Source organism: Cucurbita maxima, unplaced genomic scaffold (genome assembly GCF_002738345.1).
Source record: "Cucurbita maxima cultivar Rimu unplaced genomic scaffold, Cmax_1.0 Cma_Scf00010, whole genome shotgun sequence".
Classification (NCBI taxonomy): domain Eukaryota; kingdom Viridiplantae; phylum Streptophyta; class Magnoliopsida; order Cucurbitales; family Cucurbitaceae; genus Cucurbita; species Cucurbita maxima.
In genome coordinates, this window is record NW_019272026.1 from 473,078 (window position 1) to 490,334 (window position 17,257).

Here is a 17,257-nt window from a genome sequence, read left to right on the forward strand (position 1 = left end):
TATTTATTTTTGGACTAACTGTGTGATAATGTGTCGTGAGTTGAGGAGAGAGAAGATGAGATTGGGATGAGAGGTTAGTGGAGAGACGTGGATAAGTTTTATTTTATTATTTTTAAGTAATTATTTTTTAGTTATTTATTTATGAATTATTATTATAACTATTATTGTGATGCATATTTTTTTTATTTGTTTATATTTTTTATATTATATATATATGTATATGTATTTGGGCTATTACACCCCAATTTTGGAGAATTGGCCTCAGTCTCAAAGTTACCCAAAAGATCAGAAAATCGATCTCCTAGGTAGCTTGTTTTACAAAATTTTCGCTCTCGATTCCTTCATCAAAGTTACTCAATTTCTTCCTCTGAAGCTAAAGGACTGCTCAATTCGAAGAAAAAGGGACCGTAGATAGGAATTTGATACTTACCCCCAATTTGAACCCAAAACTAATTTTCTTCAATTGAGCTCATTTATGCAGTTATTTTTCTTCGAGGATTTCTATGGAAATATTCCTTGGAGGTGCAAAAACTTATTGGGATCATCCTTGCTTGACGAATTATCGTGTATCCTCGGATTGAATTTTCAAGTTTTCCTTAAAACTCTTCAATGACGGATTGGATTGGGGGAATGGTTTCTAGGTAGTTTCAGCACTCTATTCTTTCATAGAACTTGTGAGTAATCTTGTTTAGAAACTATAGGAACAAGTTTGAAAGGAAATGATGGAGAATTTCTCTCGAATTTGGGTGAAATCCAAGAGTAGGTGACCCAAAATCTAAAAGCTTATGGCTTACAATTGGGAGTTCAATCTTTCTCGATTCTTATTCCATATTTTTGCCCCAACTTCAGACTTTGGAGGAGTTTAAACCAATATTGAGAGCTCCAGAATTATCGTGATTTGAAGATTGAACTTTCTAGATGATCTATCGGAAATATCAGCTCCGATTAGAGCCTTACCGACCTTTGTTTTGAATACTAACCGTTGGATGTGATGATCTATGCGTGTTCTAGATCCTATCCAATTTAGGAGGAGATCCAACGACTGTGATTTGAGTTTCGAACGATTTTGTGCAGATGGTTATCGTAGATACTCTTATTTTCATCAAGTCGCATTTCTCTAATTATCCCTTCTTCCATGGGTATTTTGGTAATTTGTCACTTTCCAAATATTTTATTATCTTTTCTCAAAAAAAATCCATAATTCTTTTTTAAAAAATTCATCCTTGTTAGTCATTTTTCCCTTCAAAATTCCTTTTAGATAAGGAATTAAAAATAAGAAAAGATTCTTGGTAATTTAAAATGACTTTTTTGTCCTTTTCTCACTTACTTTTTTTCCTCCCCAATCCTTTTTCCAAAGGCCTTTTAACTCCTTAAGATTACTTGTTAGGGTATAGGAGTGACTTGCTTAAGTTTCTTGTCCTTGTCTAATCCTTTAATTTCTTCCCTTTTGATCCTTTGAGTCTTACATTGACGACTTATTCTTGTTGGAGTTAATTCCCTTCATTTTGAGGGTGTTACAATCTGTTAGCAATGAGCTTGAGTCGTTACAATGCATATATCTCAAACTCTAATGTCATGGAGAGATTTAGCAAGTGATCCTATATAGTAGAATGATCAAATTGATGGCGCTCGTCTACCTAATCCATGGCACCTTCAACATCATCTTTGAAGCCATGATCCTCTTTGGAGCCATGAACATCCTCGAATTCATGTCATCCTCAAGATCGTCGTTATTGTCTATTACTAGCACGTTTTAAATCTTGAGGAGTAGACGATATCTTTCACAATATACAAGAGAGAACTAAGTGAAAACATGGCCATCACAAAATGCGAGACTCTACATATTGTTCTTGAACCAAGATGATAAAGTCTTAGACGCCTAAACCTCAAACAAAATAACACATACATTCCATGTTAGGCCAAAATATACAAAATGTATGAAAAGGTTATCAAAATATACAAAATGCACGAAGAAACCTTGGGAGACTAGGCATTATTCTTATATGCCTCAACCTTGCCTCTCAAGGCCCTTTGAAGGCTCTTCAATGTTCTCCCCAATTCGATGTTCTCCCAATTGTGTTGTTTATTTTCTAGGTCCTTGACATCTCCAAAAGTGTTCGATCCACTTCCATATCATTGCTAACTCTGTGTAATATGCCAACATAATCTGATAAGAATCACGGTGTTTCAAATGTACCAACTGAACTTATTACACGATTCAAGGCCAAGAAGATTAAAAAAACATTCATTCTTCATCTACAAAAATTTATAGGCTTGGTTCAACCATTATTTCATGTGTTATAAGCTGATTCGATTGATGAATGATCATTTAGAGATTCGAAAGTGAATATTTGCATCGTTGAAGTATCAAATAAAGTTGTTATAAATTGTACTCCATTAATAATTTCTTAGAAAACTTTATTTATTATTTTAATTATTATCATAGTGATCATTATTATTATTATTATTATTATTATTATTATTTTTTTTTTTTGAGATTTGAAGAGTAGTGGGATTAAATCATAGCCACTAATAATTCTTTGGAAGTGGAGAACTATAACTATCCACAAATTACTAGGTAAAAATAAAAATAGGTTTTATGAAGAATGAAATTTAAGTATCAAATTGAGACTTTAAAATTTAGCATCAATTTTGCCATTTTATGTTTGGATGAAGTTGAGTGACTCAGTTTAGAACAAGATTACAAATATTGCTTTTAGATTTTTTTTATCAGTAATCTAATTCTAGCCCATTCTCTTTGGTTGATTGGAATTTTATAGAAAGACTAGTTAATTTTTTTAATTCAAATGTTTTTGCTCCAACAAAAGTTTGAATCGTTGACTGAAGATTAGGGTTGCCTTATCATAATCTTAAACAAGGTCAAGAGGTGCATCTCCTCACACTCATGGTTGAAGTATCTGATTTGTAATTCTTTAGTAACAAGGGATTGCCATGACCAAAAATAAACCGAAACAAATAAACCAAAAATAAAAATAAAATTGAAAAATGTGATGTATAATCAACCTAAAACGTTCGAAAACAAAAAAAAAAATTATCCAAGATAACTTTAGAGGATCATTATGAGATATTTTAAGACGAAAAGACAAGGAAATGTTGACTTAGAACTACTGGCTTGAAGGAGAAGAGAAAGTATGAAAAAATTATAGGCTTTATGGAAGGGCAACGTAGTAATTTCACCTTAATGAAGCAAAAAAGTTATACAACTTAAATCTTACTAAGGAGCTCGTGAGTTTCATATCCATCACTAGATTTACGACTCAATCCATTGGTATAAGATTCAATGGAATATTTGAAACATGTATGATATTAAATTTTCAACGAATCCTAAATATTGTTTTAATAGGCATTATTTGTTACTCAAATCGTTCTTTTAATGTTGCTAAATTAAATTATAAGTTTACGATTTGTAGTTATTTTGACTCCAAACTTTCAGAATGTCCGATAAATTAATAAATTTTTAATTTTATTGAATATCAGATAAGTTATTAAATTTTATTTACAATTTTGTACCCATTTTACCCTTTCTCTCATAATCAGTGATAAGAAAAGACCCACATCGCTCAAGTTAGCGGCAGGAAGGCATCACATCACTATAAATAGAAGACACTATCAATCCAAGAAACATACTTACCTGGACGAGGTCGATTGGCGATCAAGAAGGCCCATGGCCTAGATTGGTGACCTTCATTGCACATTAACGAGGGGTGCCCGTCTAAGGTCTGCCCAAAGCGGCAGAGCCTACGTCATTATTTGTGGTAGTGGGGCTTGCGGTTTGCGCAGCCCCTATCAATCCCCCAGTTTCAACCCTTTTTTATTGTTTGCTTATTCGCGTCCATGGAAATCGTACAGGTATTTTCCTGTCTCTATTTAGTCATTTTAATATATTTTAATATGTGGAAGGAATTGTGTCTGAAGTAGTAAATGTTTTCATTTTAATTTTCGTTTTTTCTTAAACGAAAGATTCAGGACGTGGGGTTTTTTAGCATTGGAGAAATAAAAAACTATAATGCCCAACCTCCCTCCCTCACATGCCTGTGTTATGGATTGTTAGTCGCTAATTTAGAAGAGTGATCGTTAGTTGCTAATTTAGAAGATAATTGATCATGCGCTAATTTAAAATTTAGAAGATAATTGATCATGAGCTAATTTAGAAGATCATGAGCTAATTTAGAAGATAATTGATCATGCGCTAATTTAGAAGATAATTGATCATTCACTAACTTAGAAGATAATTGATCCTGTGCTAATTTAGAAGATAATTAGCAAAGGATTGAGCTAATTTAGAAGATAATTGATCCTGCGCTAATTTAGAAGATAATTAGCACTCACTCATGCGCTAATTTAGAAGATAATTAGCATTAGCACTCACTCATGCGCTAATTTAGAAGATAATTAGCACTCACTCATGCGCTAATTTAGAAGATAATTAGCAGAGGATTGTTATAGGATCATGCAGGATCATGCGCTAATTTAGAAGATAATTGATCATGCGATAAGCCGAAGATTGTTAGAGGATCATGCGCTAATTTAGAAGATAAGAATCATGCGCTAATTGATAATTAGCAGAGGATTGTTAGAGGATCATGCGCTAATTGATAATTAGCAGAGGATTTTTAGTCGCTAATTTAGAAGAGGATCATGTGCTAATTTAGAAGAAGATCATGGGCTTTGGGCTCTCTGATTCCTGTGTTGAGAATGGTAGACGTGCTAATTTAGAAGAAGATCATGGGCTTTAAGCTCTCTGATTCCTGTGTTGAGGATGGTAGAGAGTCTCATTCGCTAAATAGAGTCCCACCTTCTCTAATTTAGAGGAGGATTATGGGTGTTAATTTAGAAGAGGATCATGGGTTTATAAGTAAAGAATACATTAGAAGAGGATCATGGGAGTTTATAAGTAAAGAATACATTAGAAGAGGATCATGGACATTAATTTAGAAGAGGATTATGGGTTTATAAGTAAAGAATACATCCATAAAAGTTTATGCTTAGGGTGGAGGCCTTTGGGAAGCCCAAAGCAAAGCCTGGTAGAGGCCTCTTAGGAAGCCCAAATCAAAATCATGAGAGTTTATGGTTAGGGTGGAGTCGTGGTTCCTAACATGAAAGGAGACGGATCTGAGATCTCACATTGATTAGAGAGGAGAACAAAGCGTTATTTATAAGAATGTCGAAACATCTACATAACAAACACTTTTTAAAAACCTAAAAACGGTAGGGAAAGCCCAAAGTAAAAACTGTAGAAAGATGACAATATCGCGCCTTGGGCTTTTACAAAACTGAGCTTTTGACAATATCTACGAGGGTAGACTTGGGCTATTACAAAACTAAGCTTCTGACAATATCTGCTAGCGGTAGACGCTGTTACAAAACTGAGCTTATGCTCAAAGTGGAGTGGGTACACAACTAAGGTTCTACTCAAAGTGGAGTGGACTTGAGAAGTGAGCTATCAACCACTCTCATCTTTTGAAAGATAGTTCTTATTTGATTTTGGTACCATTATTATCTATACTATAAAAAAGTATCGGCGTGAACCTATGGTAGGGTTGGGAAGTGACCTCACTATAAGGGACGGAAAATGCAATCACATGCATTCATGGTGGGACCTACTATTCTTACTATATTTTGGACTCTATTTTCTTTCCTTGGTATGGTTGAATGCATAGTGTTTCTCTACACAAGGTTTAATGCAAGTGCGCATAAACTCATTAGAAAGGCTTGTATACATTCCCATTAGGCTTGACTCGTATACATATCCACTAGGCTTGGTTATGGGGTAGAGCATGCTCATGCTATTGAAAACCAATAGGAAGAAAGGAGCGGTATCATATCATAGTGTATGGGTCCATACAAAACATCTTAGATAAGTATCATAGGCTCGTGACATATAATATGTATGAGGTCTTGCATTTTCAAATAATGGTACAAGATTATGATGCACATCATACTTCCTTATTTTCCATGACATAACCTTCCAATGGTCTATATATACGACATATCATTCATATCATACAAGACTAATCAAGTGTCTCATAAGACATAATGTGAACTTGGTATCATAGCATGTATATTCAAGGAGGGAAAATATTAGAAAGGACTCCTTTGAACGTATATAATGCCTCTCCTTATCTATAATCATGTACATCCACATCCAATGACTAAAATTGTAACAAGTAAAACAAAATACTTGTTGCTAGCAATTGACAATTGAGTGACCACGACTCCCATGCAACCACAATGCCGGCCAAAATTTACTCCATGCTTCAGTCACTCCTCAAAACCCACCTTTGAGAATACCAAGAGGAGATGAAACGTTTATGTATATTGAAGAACGACGTCGGTGAGAAACTCACATTTACACCATACGAAGGGCGAAGCTCCAAGATAGAACTCAACAAGGATTCAGAACGCATATGTAAGCCAAACAATACCCTTCCATCGTGTGTTTAGTTTAGAATCACCATTGGCGATGAGGAAGTTAATTTTTAAATAATGGCAATGTCGTACCTCTCCATTCTCAGATTATACTAAAGTACTGATGCTTCCATTGTGAATGAGAGTAACTAGAGGTGAAAGGCAACCCAGATCTGGGAAGTTAATTTCTACCTTTTCGACTGACTTGAAGTTGAATTCGACCTTATCGAAGGCGATTAATGCCAGTATGACGGTCAATTTCTCAATTCAAGTTAAATTAGATTAGAAAATTAGAGTTATTAAGAAAATTGAGTGAATGTTTTATAGGAAATATTTCGGCGACGCTTGGAATAAGATTCGAAGAACGAGCTTAAACAATTAGTTTAGGGAGAATGTCGGCCAAGACCAACCAAGAAAGTGGCCTTACTATTGGCTTTGTTAGAAATTATCTTATGCATGATGACACGAGTCAAAAGAGGCTTGACACGTGTCATATGTCTGTTATGTGTGATGTTATTATAATATGCTATGCCTATGATATGATATGTCTATGATATGATATGCTTTAGAATATGATACATGTTACATGATATGTTTTATGATATGACACGATGTGACACAATGAATGATATGAATGACATGCGATATGATATTTCAACATGATGCACAACCCCGATACATGCTTTGAAAGCTATGATAAAAATGATATGATATGAAGTAAAATTGAAGAGGTTGTTTTACATGATTTAATGAATGAAAATGTTGGAATCTCATGTATCATTGTTAATACATGCATTGAAAAATTTCTCCTTTTACGATGGTAGGAACATGTATGTTATGAAAAAGAAAAATGATCATTATATTTATCATAATGCTGCGATGATCACTATTCCTACCGAGTGTCCGACAACAGCACTAGAGAATTCTAGCCCAACCAGAAAAGGAGCCCAAGAAGTGTGAGAACCGGTGGGTTTATACTCCATGTGTGGGTTGTGTGTAGCATAGTAAACATACATACAATTACCCACTTAGGATAGTCGCCTAAGGGAATACAAATTTAAAAGATAGTTCCACTCATGATTGTGTGTGCTCACATCTACCCAATAGTGGGGTCACCCAATAGTGGGGTCACCTACTGAGTATTTCTTAAAATACTCAAGCCACCCGCTACTCTTATTTTTCAAGTAAAACCAAGGCTCCCTGTACGGTTAATGGTGACATTGCAATTTCGAAAACCATGACACATACATAGTATTTAAATTTGTAGACTACAAGTTAGTATAGAATATTTCTATTTTATTTTACTTATGTCTATTTTAATTTCTGTTAAATTGTTTTAAAGACTTATTAAGAGGGGTGTACATTCAATCCGACAACCCGACAATCCAAACCAACCCAACCCGAACTATAAGGGTTGGGTTGGGTTGGGTTGGATTAGCATTTCGGGTAGGGTTGAGTTCATTTTTCTGAACTCGAACTAAATCGGTTCGGTTTCGGGTTCATGGAAAAAACCTTCGAATTGACCCGAGCCAAATAAAAATATATAAAATATATTAAAAATACTCCTGTATTGATAGGTCTGCTAGAGTGGTACTGAGTTCAGTTCAAGGAAATAAACATATTTCAATTAAAATATTTTTATATATTTTTTATTTTTATTATAAATAATACTTTTAAACTAATCATTTTTATTATTTACTCCTTATATTTTTATCCTTGTATTTTTGTTATTTTTAATTATTTGATCTATTTTTGTATTTTTGTTATTTTAACTAATTTTTAAAAAATGTCGGTATTTAATTGTCTTTAGTTTTATGACAATGTTGAATTATGTTACAATTTTCGTTCGTTTTTTAATTTATTATTATTATTTTTTTGTCAATAATTATAGACTTTTAATATATTTTAGATGGTATCTGAATAATTATAAATTGTGGATAAATAAAACTTAATTTTTTTTTTTTTTGACAACCTAACCCGAACCCAACTTGAAAACAGAGGGTTGGGTTATGAAAAGTTTTGGGTTGGGGGTTACCAATCCAACCAACTCGAACTTTTGGGTTGGGTCGAAAAAATCCTCCAACCCGACCCAACCCGGACCATGTACACCCCTACTTATTAGTAAAGATGTAGTTTATGATAATATTTTATGATTATGTTTCAAATGATTATTTTCACATAAAATGATTACGTTAGGTATACAGTAGCGACTATAAGTTAAGTAGAATCTAGGGTCGTTATAGGAAGGAAATGATGTGATTCGGTTCGATTGAATTAGGTCCCTCCAACTCTACTAAATTGGTTTTGATATTTTTATCCTATTTGAATATTTCGAGTACGGATTTTGATTTCATTTCAATGGTAACATTTGTATTATGTTTGAGATTAAATTAAAGCTAAACCTAAATGCCCTAAATTAAGTATGGATTGATTTAGTCATTTGAAACCTAATAGATTAAAATAGGAGTTTCCTAAGTGTGACACATATTTCTCTTTGTATTTCCCATCTTGTTCTTCATTTGAGTGTGTGAGTATTATTGCATCAGAGAATTTACACCTTGAGCAAATGATTGTAAAACAGTGTTTTTACATGATGGTCTAGATGAGGAGATCTATATAGCAACCGAAAAAGTTTGTAGTTTAGGTAAAGAACACTAATGTGCAAGCTCAATAGAAACTTGCATGGACCGAAACAAGCACCAAGATAGTGGGTACAAGAAGTTTAACTCTTTAATGTTTTCCACGTGAGTGAAAATGATTAGTGTTGTTACTTCAAGAAATACACAAGTTCGTATGTGTTTCTACTCTTGTACTTGGATGATCTACTAATTGTAGGATCTAGTAGGAGGGAGATAAATCATCTGTAGGTAAGTTTGTCTTCCGTATTTGAGATGAAAGATTCTTAGGAGGATGATTACTCTTGGCATATTAAATTCAAGGTGAAGGATGTTAAACCCAAGATTACCCTTTTGGCAAATCGTGTTAAATTGTTAAAGGAGAAATCACGACATTTAGTTCTATATGCTTTTGCAGTTGAGAGCTTGATATGTGTTATGGTATGTAATAAACCTGATATAACACATGAACTAGGAATTGTTAGCAAGTACATGACAAATCTAAGGGAGAGAACGTTAAGAAGTTTTGAAGTGACTTTTAAGATATTTTTTAGATATTTTATCCTTAATTTTTCACTATTAATTCTACTAATTAATTAAAAATTAAATTAGTTTCAATATATAAGTTAATTAAAAAATACTAAAGGTTTATGGATGAAATTGTAATACTTTGAAAATAGTGATAATTGAAAATTAAAGTAAAAAATTAAAAAATTTTGAAGAGTATTTTTTCCCGGTTTATTATTTTATTTTTGTTTTTTTTTATGGAGAGAAAAAAAAAACTTATTTGGAGGAGAAAAACCAAATCGAACCGGATTAAAATTAGAAAGCCGGACAGATGTGAACCTGTACGGAGACTTTAAATGCCAAGTGTGGATTAGGGTTTAGAATTTCACTTCAGCAGTTGAGGTATCCACCGGCGACAGTCCAATGGCAGAGCATTCCGCGCCGCCCGCTGACCAACTCGCCGCCGTCACCTTGAACGACGATGCTCCCACTTACAACTCTCTCAAAGCCGAATTCTCTGACCGCGTTCCGATCCGTTCAATTGTCTCCCGGCCCGATGGCGGCGCAGGCCTTGCCGGCCAGAAGGTTCGCGTTGGTGGCTGGGTCAAAACCGGAAGAAAGGCCGACAAGGATGCGTTTGCCTTTCTCGAGTTGAACGACGGCTCTTGCCCGCAGAATCTCCAAGTGATCATCGAAGCGTCTTTGGCGGATCTTGGCCAGATTGTCCCTACTGGAACCTGTGTTGTTGTCGACGGTGTCTTCAAGCTTCCTCCACCGGGTAAGCACCAGAAAGTCGAGCTTCGGGCTGATGCTGTCGTTCATGTCGGTTCGGTTGATCCCGCTCGGTATCCTTTGCCGAAGACGAAACTCACTCTCGAGTTTCTAAGAGATTTCGTCCATCTCCGCCCTAGAACCAACACGGTAAAAGAAATTGAAATTGTCTTCCGAATCTGAATAATTAGAAATTGAATCAGATTATTTCGATTGGGGTTTTCACATTTGTGGGTTTCATTTATTGCATTTTTCTGTAACTGATTATCAGTACACTTTTATCCACGAGTTCATGTTTTCTCTACGATTACAGATATCTGCGGTTGCTAGAATTCGAAATGCACTTGCTTATGCCACACACACATTTTTTAACAAGCATGGATTTCTTTATATTCACACACCAATTGTCACCACAAGCGATTGTGAGGGTGCTGGTGAAATGTTTCAAGTTACCACATTATTGAGTGAGGCTGAAAGGTTAGAAAAGGAGTTGGTTAAGAACCCACCTCCATCAGAAGCAGAAGTAGATGAAGCAAGGCAAATTGTCAAGGAGAAAGGAGAAGCTGTTGCCAAGCTGAAGGCATCTAAAGCTAGCAAGGAGGAAATTGGTGCTTCTGTTATGGAACTGAAGAAGGCAAAGGAGAATGTTTCTAAGCTGGAAGAGAGAGCAAAGCTTAAACCGGGCATTCCGGAGAAAGATGGGAAAGTTGATTATGCAAAAGATTTCTTTGCTCGACAAGCGTTTTTGACTGTTTCGGGCCAGCTGCAAGTCGAAACATATGCCTGTGCTCTTAGTAGTGTATACACCTTTGGACCGACCTTCCGTGCCGAAAATTCTCACACTTCAAGACATCTTGCAGAGTTCTGGATGGTTGAGCCTGAAATTGCATTTGCAGATTTGCAGGTTTATTTACTATGCTTAAATTTTGTTCCTAGTTGTATTCTTTTTTGCGTACTCAATTGGAATTGGGTTCATGTCTCTGGCTTAGAAGATTGACTACGTATAACTATCAAAAGAAACAATACCTCTGACATTTTATCTTGTAGTGGATGCTTTATGTTCTAGGATCAGTTTATCTCTTCCTTTAGTTTTGTAATTAATTTCTATAAGAAAGCCATTTTGGTTGGCCTAGTGGTCATTCGTTAATATAACTAACGATAGGAGGAAATGGGTTCAAGCCATAGTTGCCGTTTATCTAATATTTATCTTCCTATGAGTTTCTTTCGTAACTAAATGTTAATCTTGTGCACAATCTGGCCTTTCCTTAAGAACTCTAATTGAGAAGAAGTTGCTAGAGGGCTTGGTTTAAGTTTGCTGTGTTCTCTTTAACTACTATGCATATGGCAATCAACCATGGAACTGGTTAGGATAGGAATAAGAAAAGCAACGGAACTCTGCAAATAGGGATTTAGTTCTCTTTTGTTGATTGTATGCTCTTCTTCTAGAGATTTTGATTGTATGCTCTTCTTCTAGAGGTTTAATTGAATTAACCTTGTGTGACATCTTTTCTTTAATTGTTTGAAGGATGATATGAATTGTGCGGAGGCATATGTGAGATTTTTGTGTCAATGGTTACTTGATAACTGCTTAGATGACATGCAATTTATGGCCGACAAGTATGACCGAACTTGTATTGATCGTCTCAAACTGGTCTCTTCAACCCCTTTCGTTCGAACTTCCTATACGGAAGCTGTTGAAATACTTGAAGAAGCTGTAAAGAAGGGTAAGGTGTTTGAGAACAAAGTGGAATGGGGGATTGATTTAGCTTCAGAGCATGAAAGGTTTGTGAACTCCGATGTTTTTCATTTACATTCCACTTGAAACAATGGTGATTATTTTTCTGCTTCCTTGCTCAGATACTTGACTGAGGTAGTATTTAAAAAGCCCGTCATTGTCTATAACTATCCAAAAGGAATCAAAGCATTTTATATGAGGCTCAATGACGACTCGAAAACTGTAGCTGCAATGGATGTTCTTGTACCAAAGGTAGTTAAGTTATCTGTGATTTGTTTCACCATTTTTGACCTTTTGTTTGAAAAAAATTGAATTCTTTGCTCTATTGAAGGTTGGGGAGTTGATTGGTGGAAGCCAAAGGGAGGAGCGGTACGAGGTTATTCGAGACAGGTAGAAGAACAATACATAGTTTTCGGGTTGTTTCTCCTTGGTGAACTTTGAAGTTTCAATTGTTTTTCCCTGCAGAATCAAGGAGGTAGATTTGCCGCTCGAGCCATACGAATGGTACCTCGATCTGAGACGATATGGGACAGTGAAGCACAGCGGTTTCGGCCTCGGATTCGAGCGTATGCTTCTTTTTGCCACTGGGATTGACAACATCAGAGATGTTATACCATTCCCCAGATACCCAGGACGAGCAGACCTATGATCATATATATTTACACTAAAGAGATATGTTGTTGGGTTTTAATTTATGCTCATAAATTTTGGATTGGTGGGTTTATTTTATACAGAAACTATTGCATTTCAAATGACTTCAATTGGTTTGATGTGTTAGATATTTTGGTACTAACAGATTTTAATTTGTTTACAGAGAAGATTGTAAAAAGAATGTAAAAGTGGATCAATGTCACAACAAGAGTCTATTATGGGAGCGATTACTTCGACATTCATTTCACGTAAGACCCTAATTTTGCTTATGAATTTTTCGTTGAACTTTACTCGAATTTATACCTTTTAGATTCATTCACTTTTAGCATTTTTTTGACTACAACTTCAAATTTTAAGGATTAAAATGAATATTTTTAAAGTTTAGAATATAATTAAAGTATTTTTTTCCCCTTTTAGAGAGTATATAACCCTTTTAATTGATGGAGAAGGATTTAGGACGCTCACCATTACGGTCTCAGTAGGAGGAAAAGAATTGGGTAGGGCCTACGTGATTTGGGGCGAGTATAAACATAATGCCTCTATCAATTTACAAAAAGTTGGTACCTATCACTTTAAGTAGATCATTTTTTAAAGTTGGTGGAACTCTGGTAGATGTATACAAGGGCACAATTATATTCTTAAGCTTGAATGACCAACCAATAGAATTTAACATGAATGAGGGTATGAAGTATCCACAAAGCCCATAGGGGTGATGGAAAGCCGGCACCATGCCTCCTTATAATAGGTTTTAAAATATTTCTAATCATTCTAGATTATACATTATTTTGGCAAGCGATCATACTCCTTGTGGAGCATTCGTCGAATATTTGATTGACACCAAATTTCGTAAGCTTTCATTTTTCATATAGACGGACATAATTCAAGATTTGCATCGTTTTCTCCAACCTTGCTTATGTCTCAGCTTTGTTTTAATGCACTCTTCTTGGTGTGTGGATGATGCATTGTCCTTCTCGATCACATTTATGTCACTTGTCTTGTTTTTGTCCTTACATGGTTAGATAGGTGCCATTTGAGAGTTCACACCTTGTGTGTTGCATGTGGGGGTCACAACTTACGGTCTTCATAGTGTTGTTGACTTAAACTAGTCATCTTCCTCGATGACTTATTCAAGGGCACAATCTTATCGTGGATTATGACTCTCCTCCACTTAATCTCAATATCGTCGATCCAAATATAGGATTGGTTGCTAACTTGATTCGCTGAACTTTATCGCGCCTCAGAATAAATACGAAAACTTGTGCACTATTTATGGGCTATCCCATTATCGAACCTTATCTCGGTCTCCGAGATTTCCAACATAAACACAACAAAACACAACTGCCTAATGGTTATGGGCTATCCCACTGGGAGTTAACTCGCCCACTTAGAATCGATATGGGACAAACCATGACAAAACTAGCATCGGCATTCCACGCCTCGGCTAGGGGAGTGTGCCCCAAACGTGGCCAAACTTTGGCCTCAACCATCATATTATTTGAGCCGTACAAAGATATGTATGACGACATTTCCTAGTTAACGCCACATTCCTTTATCGTTGCAAAGTTGGTTTGTGTATCATGATATTTTCTTGTCATGATCACATCTCTTTTTCAGAAGCAAGGTCTGGAAGTTTATAACATAACTCTGTATTGGCACTCCACTCCAACCAACTTCTCATTTGCCCACCTTTTGTGAAAAACGTTCTCTTTCTCGAGCAAGTGCTGGTCTTGACACTCTTATGAAGCCACCCACTTTTTATGAAGCCACCCACTTTACTGGAAATACTCAAGTCTCGTCTTGACACTCTTATGAAGCCACCCACTTTACTGGAAATACTCAAGTCACGTGCTACTTTTATATTTCAGAGAAAGGCAAGACACCTCTCCACGTTGACGATGACATTATACTAAAGACCATGGAATCTGCCTAGAGTAGTTGCATTGCTCTTTTAATATTTTTTTCTTTGTTTTATTTTAGTTACTAAACACAGTCCATGACATTGTTGTATGAAATTATTTATGTACATGGTATTGGTCCTAATTTCCTTTGAAGCAACCTAAAATGGAAAATTTCTAATGAGGCTCAATTAAATAACTCATCATTCATTTTTCTCGTTCATCAAAACTAAAAAGCAATAGAAAAACTTTTCTTTTATAAATGTTACTCTCAACGTCATGTTAGAAACTAATTGAAATTTATAAAACACATTCACGAATTTGTAGTATCTAGATCTATATGGAGGCATACAAATACTTTTTTGACTTGTAGCTTTAGAATTGTCTCGTGTATTACCAAGCAACAAGTCGAGTAAGGCAAGTAAAGCTAATTGAAGCAACTCAAAAAGATTCGAAGAGAACAATTTTTTTTATGGTGCATTTTAAAGTTTTTTTCTCTTTGAAATTGTGAGATTTAGAGTATAATATTAGGTTTCCAAAATAATGGTATTAGAGGGAAAGGGTCACGTTGAGTTGACGAAGAGGTAGAGGTCACGTAGATTTCTTGTTTAAAGACGATAAATGGAGCAGAATTATGTTTTGGGCCTCACACAATCTCTTTTTAAGTGTTGGGACAACTTCCAAAGCGGGCCCAACAGGAGGCCCACACGATGGACTATTGTTTAGTGGTAGAGAATGTCCCTATAATTGCAACATTGTGCCTAAGTTGTGAGGGCTCTCAACCGCATGAATGGATGGATGCCCCGTAACGTAGGAACATATGATTATCAAAATGTACTTATATGATAGCCATTGAATGGTACTTCATGGTTATGATATTGTTAGCCATTGAAAGGTACTTCATGGTTAGATGCTTGATGCTACCTTTCAAGTCGTTCAAGACGTTCAAAGCAATAGTGGAAAATGAAAACTTAGAAATGCATTTTTGTGGGTTACAGTTACAAATCCTAAGACTTATATATATAGATTATACAAACCAAGAAGATAATTATCGACATTTCCATTGCTTCAAATGAATTTGCATTTAAATTGCTGTCAAGGATTGCTTCTTCCTTCCACTGTCTCAATGCTCAATTAGAATAACTAAACTTGTCTCTATTCTATTCATATTTGGTCATCACGGTCACAACTCGTCAGCAAAGGGCACAGAAATCTTGAAACTGAGTTGACTGGAAGAAACTATTATCTTATATCCCTCGCTCCCCCCAAAAGAAAGAGATTGTTAGGAATTACGAATCTCCATAATATCTCCACAATGATATAATATTGTCCACTTTAGACATAAACTCTCATGCATTTGCTTTAGGCTACCACCAAAAGACTTCATACCATTCATGACTCATAAACCCAAGATCATGCACTTAATTTAGCCATATCAATACAATCCAGTGCTGAACAAAGAAATTGCTAGTTTCGAAGGTGTAGTTAAAAATGACTCATGTGTTGAACAAATGGTGTCCTTTGTTCAAAGGCTCCGGAAAAAGAAATCGAGCCTCAATTAAGAAGAAGCTGTTCGAGGGCTACATAAACCTCAAGGGAGGTTCTATAGTGTACTTTGTTTGAGGGGAGGATTGTTGAGGATTGTTGGAGGGAGTCCGAAATTAGCTAATTTATGGATGATCTTGGGTTTATAAGTAAGAAATACATCTTCATTGGTACAAGCTCTTTTGAGGAAGCCCAAAGCAAAACTACAAAAACTTATGCTCAAAGTGGATAATGCTCAAAGTGGACAATATCATACCATTGTAGAGAGTCGTGATTCCTAACAGAGATTTCAGGGTTGTAATTATGGGTATAAAAATGTAATTATGGGTATAAAAAGAGAGGGGGGTTGGAAGGCATTGTTCTGGGAAGTCAATTCCAATAGAGTTGCATCGGATCTCATCAGTGTCATGTACGTATCTCACTGTCCACTTGCCCAGAGTTGTGGCTAATGAGCAAGGAAAACGAATTTTATTCGAAAGCTGGGAGATGTTAACGAGGCCAACAGTTTTTCTTCTTTGTTTTTTCCTTTCTTCTTATTCTTTACCCTTTCTGAGTCTTAATAAGAACCTCAATGAAATCAAAAGGACGTTCTTGAGAAGCATTGACAAAAGTTCAAAGGGAAGAAAGTCTAAGAAAGTTTCAAGCTCAGGTAAATGGCCTGAAATGTTCACACCTAATGGAGTTTCTTTACAACTTATGAATCAGTATCAGAGCCTACGAAACTCACACCAACGTAAATTATCATGTTTCGGCTCTGGAGCTTCATGAAGGGAATCACATCAAACGAAAACATTCATAATATAATAAATCAAATGAAGAAAGCAGCCTAGCCTAGCCAAGAAATTTTGATTCCAGAAGCAGGTATTAACACAAATGTTCAAACCAACCATCAAAACGTATCCAGAGAATGAATGCTTTCACCCATTTCCTTCCCTGTTCTAATTCCTTGTCATGTTTTCTCTAAATCTACTTCAAACCGATTTCTATTGGATAACACAAAATAAATTCCCGGAGAGGCAAACAATGGCAGAAAGGACAGCGATACGACAATTCAGCAGAGAGAGGTGAAGAGCATACCTGGAAAATAAACCTTTGAAACTGGTGCATTG

The 17,257-nt window shown here is 35.6% G+C and overlaps 1 protein-coding gene and 1 non-coding gene across 2 annotated transcripts; both read left to right on the top strand.

Annotated features, from left to right (window-relative positions):
• Positions 1 to 3,644: 3,644 nt before the first annotated feature.
• LOC111485889 lies at positions 3,645 to 3,808 on the top strand. Its single transcript, XR_002718773.1, has one exon. It is a non-coding gene; the product is annotated as a U1 spliceosomal RNA (small nuclear RNA).
• Positions 3,809 to 9,925: 6,117 nt separating this feature from the next.
• LOC111485413 (asparagine--tRNA ligase, cytoplasmic 1-like) lies at positions 9,926 to 12,931 on the top strand. The gene is made up of 6 exons (XM_023132291.1): positions 9,926 to 10,472; positions 10,636 to 11,226; positions 11,848 to 12,104; positions 12,180 to 12,309; positions 12,389 to 12,447; positions 12,523 to 12,931. The coding sequence occupies exons 1-6, from the start codon at positions 9,975 to 9,977 to the stop codon at positions 12,704 to 12,706; spliced, it is 1,719 nt and encodes a 572-aa protein (XP_022988059.1). The 5' UTR covers positions 9,926 to 9,974; the 3' UTR covers positions 12,707 to 12,931.
• The last annotated feature ends 4,326 nt before the right edge of the window (positions 12,932 to 17,257 follow it).